The sequence below is a fragment of the Rhipicephalus microplus genome, chromosome 2, assembly GCF_043290135.1.
Source record: "Rhipicephalus microplus isolate Deutch F79 chromosome 2, USDA_Rmic, whole genome shotgun sequence".
Lineage (NCBI taxonomy): Eukaryota > Metazoa > Arthropoda > Arachnida > Ixodida > Ixodidae > Rhipicephalus > Rhipicephalus microplus.
This window is the reverse complement of record NC_134701.1, coordinates 268523835-268533737: the sequence shown is the minus strand read 5'-3', so window position 1 is coordinate 268533737 and position 9903 is coordinate 268523835. Positions and strand designations below refer to the sequence as shown.

At 43.5% G+C, this 9903-nt stretch overlaps 1 protein-coding gene across 10 annotated transcripts in view; it reads left to right on the top strand.

Moving 5' to 3' along the window:
* Positions 1 to 321: 321 nt before the first annotated feature.
* The window catches only part of Stim (stromal interaction molecule), a 33211-nt gene continuing 23629 nt past the window's right edge, over positions 322 to 9903 (top strand). For 9 of the 10 annotated variants that reach the window (XM_075881332.1, XM_075881324.1, XM_075881330.1 and 6 more), the window contains exons 1-3: positions 338 to 646; positions 3316 to 3443; positions 8866 to 8980. In XM_075881332.1, coding sequence (XP_075737447.1) covers positions 487 to 646; positions 3316 to 3443; positions 8866 to 8980 — 403 coding nt within the window. In that variant the 5' untranslated portion in view covers positions 338 to 486. Of the gene's footprint in view, positions 647 to 3315; positions 3444 to 8865; positions 8981 to 9903 lie in introns of all 10 variants that reach the window. The other variant, XM_075881340.1, reaches the window with a different exon arrangement.

Below are 9903 nucleotides of genomic sequence, written 5' to 3'. Positions count from 1 at the left end.
AACACACGAAGGCAATAAAAGCAAGCTTGTAGAACTCTTTGCAACTTTGTTATTGATTCACTTATGATGCGCACAAAACAAAGCGGACGCTTTCGGCGCTACCAAAGCAACCGTGTGTTTTTGAACTTACCGCCATAAGGTCACCTGATCAACTATCAAGCATCTCGCACTCAAATAGATTGTTTTACTTAAAACATTATTTTAAAAGTTAATAATCATTTTAAATTTGTATACAATTATAAATGTTCACAACTTTTTAATAAACGGTTTGTTATTGTTACGTATTCTGCGGTCCTAATGTTGGGGGCCGTATACGGCTGACGCCAAGTTTCACTGTGTTGGCTGGAATGTTCTCGCTTTTGTTGGCCCCTTCGCGCGAATGTAGTCATCAAAATAACTCATGTGTCGGTGCCACACGGGTTCAAAGTTAACGCGAGCTTATGTAGGCGCGCGTCACGCTCGCCGGACGTCCACGCTGATAAAAACATGAACTGGCTGCAGCCGCGACACATCGTAACCGTGTTCCTATTCTCAGAGGTGGTTCTCGGCGTGCTACTCGTGCAGGAGCGCTCGGCAAATGCACTCACGGCCGACAAGGATGCATCGTACTCCGCGCAAGGCAGTGCGCCTACGGCCGACGACAAAGGTAAAATGGAAGAGACAGAACCCTCTGCCGTTTTTCCGCGCTGCGCTGCCGCTCGTCCTGCGACATTCGGAAGGCTACGGGTCCGAGGCCCGAGCAAGGACGACTGTCGCCTGACGTACTCGGGAAGTCAGCAGAGCGTTTCACCCGTTGTTACGTAGCCCCGCCGGCCGGCGCGAAATTACTGTACTTGAAAAAAAAAAATGGTCTATAAATATTGATACAGCGCACAGTATTGTTCTGGCGTGGGGCGCGTAGCGCAAGTCAAACCACTGCTGAATCCCAAGTGTCTGTGGCGCAGCTTTGCAAGAGTGTTACAAACTACATCATCCCGCAGGCCTTTTTTCTCGTGTTAGCTTAGTGAGCGGTGTTTTGTGAGATGTGTTTACAGTTAAGAATACGCGACACGTTTCTGATCGCAGGTACCGTTTCGCCCTGAAGCTGGTTGCAGTCGCTTTGAAAGTATCTTTTTGTTTGCTTGCTTGTGTCCTTTCGCATGTTAAACATAATAGCAGCTCGTTTCGTGTAAACACCGATCATAATTGTCATGCACTATCCCTTGACACGCGCGCTGGTTGCTGTGTAAAAAAAAAAAAAAAACATCTCGCAATACTTTCACTTTCGTTGTTACAAGGCTTCATCACGCCCCCCTTTAGGTTAGCAGGTGGTCGGTAGTTTTGCTGGCTGCGCAACCTGTTAGTACAGCGAGTGTCGGCGCGTAAATGAGTGAGCGGGGGGGGGGGGGGGGGGGGTTCAACCTGCGTTGCCTCCTTTCGGGGGCTTCGTTTTGCCCCCTGCCGCGGCGACAACAAAACACACGCACACCCCGAAGCTCAAGCAAACACGTGTGAAAGAAAGCGTGATTCCGGCAGTCGCTCTCAGTTGTAAAAGCGTCGTTTGAAAGCGTTGCACTGCTTGGCGGGCCGAGACGTAAAGGTACAGCTAAAATGTCACGGTCGATAACGATAACACACACCGGAATGTCATCTCCCGTGTTTCCGGTATCGGTCAAAAAGTGCCGGACCGCTATCGGGATCATTCCGTGTGCAACCTTGAAAATAATCGCGGCGTTTTTAGCGATCCGCGTTCCAGAGCTCTTTTTCTCTGTTTTTATTTTGCCGTGTGTCGTTTTGTGTGGGAAGAGCTTTCTTGTCTGGTGCGACGCGACGACACATTCCGCTTAGGCCCTCTTTGGGCGCCGGTCCATTGGCGCCTGACGTCACGAAATTGTTTAAACGGCAATTGAAAAAAAAGAATGCGAAGCCGCATGAGCGCCCTGTCTGCCGAGCCCCAGACGCGCAACGGCTGACTGCGTGTCACGGGCACTTTATAGAGCTGCCTTTATGCGTTGCGAAGGCCAGCCGAGTTGCGGCACTCTCCTGTAGGGTTTCACTTTGATTCTGACTGGCTCTCTGCCGGAGAATCGCGTGAATGAGTTTGATTTGAAGTAGGGTTTCTCATTGCACCGTGTGGGAGAACTTTAATTAGCTTGACAAGATTGGGAGCTTTATGATCGGATGACGGCGCGACTGTGAATAAATGAACGGTTTACACCTTGTACCTGTCTAGGCCAGGCCTATGAAGTTTGTTAATGCATTCAGTATTTCTTTTGTGTAGGCACAGGAGGTAGCACAAGCACTGTTATGTGGTGTCCAGAGGCTCGCTTCACATTTGGCTGACCCAAATGTGTCCGATTGACGAGCTCCGGATAATAGCACTTAGGCTATTAGTGAGAATGTATGATTGGACACAACTTAGAGTTCACGGTATTTCCTCTTTAATGTTGGTGCACACAAGTCTGCCCCAAGGGGCATGCGCTCTGGAGTAATGTCATGACCCAACAGCTGGCGACCCCTCCTTCAGAGGTCATTTGACAAGTGTATAAACGAGACTAATATTTAGTTAGTTATGGAGATGATTGGCTGCTGGGCTTTGGCCAACTGTGCTCGACCTCATTGAACATCTTAGCTTGTATACGACTTTACTTTTAAAGTAGTCGGCCTCGTCGAGCCCCATCTTCAACACGAGTGAGCCCCGCCGCGGTTGTCTAGTGGCTTAGGTACTCGGCTGCTGACCCACAGGTCGCGGGATCGAATCCCGGCTGCGGCGTCTGCATTTCCGATGGAGGCAGAAATGTTGTAGGCCCGTGTGCTCAGATTTGGGTGCACGTTAAAGAACCCCAGGTGGTCGAAATTTCCGGAGCCCTCCACTACGTCGTCTCTCATAATCGTATGGTGGTTTTGGGACGTTAAACCCCATAAATCAATCAATTCAACACGAGTGATGCTTGAAATCTCAGAGGGCATTTTAGCGTAATTTGCCAACATACTTTCCATGCACAAGAGATATGCTTGTTCCTATGCAATTATTTTTCCGGACAAAGTACTGTGTATAAAAATGCAAGAAGTTGCTTGGAATAATTACACATAAAATGTAATTTAGCTTCACGAATAAAATGTTCAATTGGCAGGCGTCCTTTAGCCAGCACACTTAATTAGCTAACAGGCACATATTCAATGCACATAGAATTCTAATCGATGTTATGTCACAGAGGAACTTACATTTTTTCTTGTGCCTCAAGTTCATAGTTTGTATCTCACTTATGCTTATGAATTATTCATGTTTGAATTTAGTTGCCAGATGTGTGTATTGATCTGGCATCACATTTACAGGGAGCACAGCAACGTGCGAGAAAATGAATGCGTGTGATGACCTGCTAGGCTATGAAGCGATTCGAGCCCTGCATCAACAGCTGGATGACGACGACAATGGAAGCGTTGACATCGCTGAGACAGATGAGGTTTGCCTTTTTGTGTACATTTTTTTCACAGCTTCCCTCATCTCATAGCATTAAGGTTCTGCTATTGCTATAAAAAAAGAACTTGCACATAAATGTCATCTTCGAGTTGATAGATGTTGCCTTAAGTTTGCAACGTGACATTCTAGACAAAGTGCCTTTTCCAGGTCCAAACAGCATTGTCAGTGGAGATTTCTGAAATCGAAACTGGTGGCCCTTGGCAATAGAAATTGTCTGCTGTGGGTTGGCATGACATCTGGCAGGCCTATAATCACGCCTTTCTTTGGAGGCAACATTTGCAAGTTTGCAACTCTAGATATCGCCTAGTCCTCACATGTTGCCGTGTTTCAGCCACCAAAAACTGAGGCATGCCTCATCAGCATCAGTGTGCGTGTGTATACTACACAGCTGAGAAAGGCCTATTGTCAAGAACCTGTTTGCTTTCATTTCAAAGCGTCACGATAGTGACTCAATGAATCTGTAAGGTCGATAAATTGTGCTCTGAAATGTTATCATCGTAGTAGGCCTATTATTAGAGGGGAAATAAGTCAGACGCCTGAAAATTTTATACTGAAATCTCTGCCCATGCCGTCACAGATATCAAAGTTATTATTTTCTAGTTAGGCAACATTGACTCGGTGAACTTCATTGAACCTTGGTATTTAGGTCTCTCGCCCCCCCTACGGGACAGTGTACTTGATTTTTATTCATCGAAATTGTGTGGAGTCATGTGTAAACTATCGAAATGTGACATCGTTGCGATTGGTGCAGAAATTTCAAGGTAGTGATGACATCTGCATTTCTTTTTGCAGGTTTTTTCACTTGACAACAGTTCCTTTTTAGTAAATGTCGCAAGTGCAGTCATTTTAGTGTTGTGAAAGAGTAGCTTACGCCCCGCCGCGGTGGTCTAGTGGCTAAGGTACTCGGCTGCTGACCCGCAGGGCGCGGGTTCGAATCCCGGCTGCGACGGCTGCATTTCCGATGGAGGCGGAAATGTCGAGGCCCGTGTGCTCAGATTTGGGTGCACGTTAAAGAACCCCAGGTGGTCAAAATTTCCGGAGCCCTCCACTACGGCGTCTCTCATAATCATATGGTGGTTTTGGGACGTTAAACCCCACAAATCAATCAAAGAGTAGCTTACTAATAGGAAAATAATTGTTCCATGCAGTCCCTTTAGTGCTTGTGTACTTAGTATTTTGAATCTTCACATGACCCATCGGAAAGCCTGTGCAAAAGTTGTTGTTTTTTTTTCTTTAGTGGATAAGCTTGATGTGTGCTGGAACTTATTCCAGATGTAGCAGCAGCACTACAGCTGCTCTGTGTAGGAAAAATAAACTTTGGAGAGACATTCTTTTAAATCGTATTTTATGATTAAAACCTTCAGCATGCCGAACATGGATTTGTTTCATTTAGTTGAGGAAGGTGTAGCTTGCCTTTGTTGTGACCTGTTCTGATCAAAATTGAAATGGACTTAACCCTTTTTTCATGTACTAGCTGAGCCTGTTTACACATTTCTAGTGAAAATGGCAACATATGAGTTAATTTGTTTACAGTATAATGCTTCTTTTTTTGCACTTGCTTTGGGTGTGCTTGCTTTGTGGTGCTTTTGCTAAGCTGTGGTAGATTACCACATCTTGTGCAACAAAATCTGGGGCAGATTTGTTTGTGTTGAGTGAATAAAATTCATTGCCAAAGGTGGCCCAAAATATAAACTTAAAGGATGTTAACATGGGCAAGTGAAGACACAAGAGATGAAGACAAAGCAACACTCTTCTGTGTCAATGTTTATTCCCTATTTTCTTTTTTTTTCTTTTTATCATGAATACAGATTGGCACAGCTTTCGATCATTCTCAACTACAATAAAAAGTTCTGCCATTTGCATGGTTGTGTACTTTATGCAAAATGTGCGAGCAATGAATGAAGAATGAGACCTAGCTCAGATGCAAATATGGCTGCATAGTTTGCAAATATGGGGTCGTGTCAAACTATCTATCTTGCAAACATATCTTTTATGAAGGCAGAGAAGTTAGTTTGCAGAAAAACTCGCTGTATATTACATATTTTAAGAAGTATTAGCATACTTGCATTTAAAGGAACCCTTTTCAAATCCTGTTCATTTTTGGAGTTTTTAACTGAAGTCTACCTAAACAACCAGAGAAAAAAAAACGGCTGGGAAATTTTTACTAGGCCGTGTATTGAGATTGGCTTGTGGATATTGGAGGCATTAGAATACATATGAATGTTACATATACACTGAAACAATAAACCTCTACTGGGATACTTCACAGCGTGACGTCACCGGCTCAAGTACAGGGCAGGGGCTGGCAAAACACCCCCGCTTGGAATAATTGCATATTTATTTATACATACTGCCAGTCCCAATGGGGACTATTGCAGGAGGGCAACCAAAAGATACTATAGATACACTTACATTGAAAAAGTGAAAATGTATGACTACAGATCTTATACGATATTACATGGATTATATGGGAGCATAAACAATGTGGTGAAAAACATTTAGAACACAGATTTGGTACATAATAGACGGTTATTAATAACATGCAAGAAATATCACTAATAAACATGAAAGACTTTTCCATGCGTACGACACTGATATACTTATCATGATCAAAAGGCACTCAAGAATGTGCAATATTAGGGTAATACAGCTGCGTGGTGCTTGGGGAAAATTTTGTTTTGTTTTTCAAAGCTTAAACCTCATGTTACAGTGTAAACATTAGCTGTGGTATGTGTCAGAGAACTTCTAGGTGTGTGGTAAACTGCATGATGAAATAAATATTTGCCATGCTGGCTGTCTATGTAGCTAAGAAAAGTGAACACACGTGGTGGCCTGTGCGAATAGCAGTGGCATCATCTTCGAAATTGTGCAGTGATTAATTAATTGTGGTGTAGGGTGCATTGAAAGGCATCAACAATATTGGTTCACCTTTATGGACGGTGAAACTGAAAATATTGTGCGTGTTATTGGAAGTGTAAATAATGATGGGTCTTGTTTGAGAAAGCATTGGCACTCATGAGCCAGTGGCACCAATCGGTCGTCGACAGAACTTCAGAATTTGAAGTCATAGTCAAGGTAAAAATGAATTTGACGCGATCATCTGCGCGTGGGTACATTTCAGCTTTTGCGCTGCAGGCAAAAAGAAAAAGTTGATAATGCTCAATGAGTGAAAATCTTATCCGTGACCTCACACACTGCAGTTCAAAATCATGCTTCTGCTAATGCTGTACCTTGTTTAAAACTGTATTGCACGTGCCGCAACGGAAATTAAGTACCGTTACATCCATGCCATGCAAGTATTTTTTGAAGCACCAGTCACCGTGAAAATGCAGAACGTTCACTCTTGAAGAGAATGACATTTTGTAACGGCTGCCATCTACGACGAGCCAATTTCTATATGTTACTCTAACATAATTGCACACTGTAGGCAGGGACACTTCCCTTTGAAAACTGTGACTTTAGAAAATAGCAGCGCAGGAATATCTGTCAAAGAAATGCAGACTCATGCAGCATTACTCTGCAGAAAGGTCCCGCCGGCGGAACTATCTTGCCAACCAGCACCTGCTTCAAGGGAGGGGATGCTGGGCAGGGTGCTTGCAGTAACGTCCGACTGTTTGCAAACAGGGAGAGGTCTTAAGTAGTTAGTGCTCAAGTAGTTGTTTGTAAGTGCCATGTCTTCACATGTATATATCGTTGTGTGAACTCCACTGGATTGTTGCCACTTTTTGTGTGCTTCTTGGTTACAACAGCGCTGAAATGCTTGACTGAGTGTTGGTTTTTGATTTTTGCTTGTCGCTGTATTGATTTATTGGTTATATGACAGACACAGTAGAACCGACAGTCCACCAAAATATCAAAATACTCCTGATTGAAGAACACTTGCAAGTCCTAACTGTCTATCTAATTTACAAGTTCTTGTTCGCAAATCAAATATGAACTAGCTAGTAGGAGGCTGCATTCATCATTTGTGATACACAGTGGTTGTTGAGTATCATTTTAAAGGAAACCACATTTGAATTTACTTCCACCTGAAGAAGCAGAATCTGCACTAATGCCAGAAAAAAACAATCTGTTTCTGTTAGTGTGTCAAACTGTCTTACAGGGGTACTAACACCATTGCACGAAGGTGAGTTTACTCTGCTATAGGTGTACCACCTCCCCTGTACCGCCCTGTGCAAATGTTTGAAACTCAGTGAATGCCAGTAAGATATATTACTTTGAAAGTAAAGTTCGTTTTTGCAGGGCACACCTAATAATATCAACACTAGCGTGGTGTCAGGCTAAAGTATTGGTAATTGGGATGACTTCAGGCACTAAAGCATTTAGAACGGCTGCTTTCTACATGCTCTTTAAATTTCGTGCCGACCGGTTGTGCCCTCGCGATCTCCGACCACAGTGCAGCTCTGGGCGAATGGGCTCGCCCTGCACCATCTTCTGACGCCGACAAGAGCTCTCGCCGAGTGGTGCCCCGTCCCCAGACTCCTGCGACCATGTCCATCTTTCCTATCTTCTCCTTACTTCCATCGTTCGCCGTCCCTGCACCTCACTCTCTCCTTCCTTTCTCTCTCTCTATCTCTTTACCTTTTAATCCTATCCAATCCATCCTTTTCCCTCATCCCTCGTGAGCTACTGTTGACGTGTCGCACTCTGATGCAGACAGTTGGGGGGCTCACTTTTCTCTTCTTTTCTCTTTAAGAATCACATAAAAAATAGCTGCTTGTGCATCACAAAAAAAAAAAAATTCAAAAAGGCCACTTGTGCATGCCAATGGGAGCAAACTCACAGAAACGGGGCAGCTTTGGGAACTTCATAATATCTTCTGTGAGCATATGACAAGAAGCTCGTACCACGTTAGGACGCCAGGTTACAGTACGAACCCAAACTAGCCCGTGAAAACATGCTGTATTTACTTTTTCAGTTATTCATGCTTACCAGCACATTTACTAGGCTTTTGAGGGCTCAACTTTTCATTGAATGTCATGAAAACGAAAATTTTTATTTCAGTATTTATTTAATAGAGAGGTGGTCTTGCAATAAGGGATTAAAAAAAAGTATTGGTTGATCTGTAGATTCTTGAAGCTTCTCTTCCTATCTTGTCATTTAATGCTCATGACAAGATGATCATGCTGGTAGCATAAAAAGAGCTGCATTTTCTTCATTTGTGCAGGTGAAACATGGAAAGCAATAGCATTGAAATGGAATCGTTACCTTATACTAGCGCTGGCTTAGAAAAAATTAAGCAGCGTACATCAAAGTGCCCTGCGCTTTGCTTTTTGAGAAGATTTTTATATACTTGGCACTGGATTCCAAGTCATGTGGAATGCTGAGGTTTTGTTGCACTTTACTTCCAGTGTATCCTGTTGTGCTTGCCCTCTGTTGTGACTGTGCTGCGTTTCTGTGTCCAGTTTCTTAGAGACGAGCTGCAGTACGAGAATGGCTATGAGCGGCAGAAGAAATTTCACGGCAACGACAAGTACATTTCCATTGAGGAATTGTGGCAATCCTGGCAGGTCTCTGAAGGTTGGTCACCATCTTCAGTTGGCCTGCACTTGAACTAATTCTTATTAATTAGATATATAAAAAAAAGTGAAAAGCACTTATAGGAATTTATACTGAGCAAAGAAAGCTTGAAGGTTTGATTCGCGACATTTCATACCCATGCAAAGTTTCAGTGGTCTCATTGCAATGCTTTGGGGGAAGTGCTAAACCATGGCGATTTAAATGTTGCTTTGCATAGCAATGCACCACATTGTTTTTCTGTAGATGCTTGGCAGTGTTGTGGCTGCTTGCATTCTTTGTTGTGGCATGCATTTTTTTTTTTAGATTCAGTTCCTCCTTCAGTGTATTGAATTGCTGAAAAGCTAAGGCCCAGCTCTCATTCATATGGAGCTACAATAGCCAAAATTTTCTTTTAATAATGAAGCCACACATATATTTTCAAAAAATTTTGTTATAATATCTTCAGTTAGACGTACAAATATATAATGTAAACCTTGTTATTAGCAAGAAACATCCTAGGTTTTCATTTTTGTCAGACAGCTTGCTATGTCTGCTTTTGTTATATCGAAGCCCTTCATTTGTTGGTTGTGGCGTTGTGCAAAATTTAAATCATTGATTCAATGGCCGTTCTTCATTATCTGTGTTTGTACGCGCTGAACATTCACCCAGCTAATGATGTCAGCGACATAAATCAGGGGGGGAGGTCAGAGGGGTCCTGACCCCTCCACCCTGTGCTGAGACTGGGGGACATACTCCCTTTCAAGTGACCCCCTTGAAATTTATGTTTCAAGCTTCGTACGTATGTATGTGTTTGTGTGTGTGTGTGTGTGTGTGTGTGTGCGCGCGCACCATATTTACTCGATTCTACCGCGCCCTCGATTGAACGCGCACCCGGTTTCCACGACGAAAAAAAAAAGTAAGGCATCGATTGCAACGTGCACCCA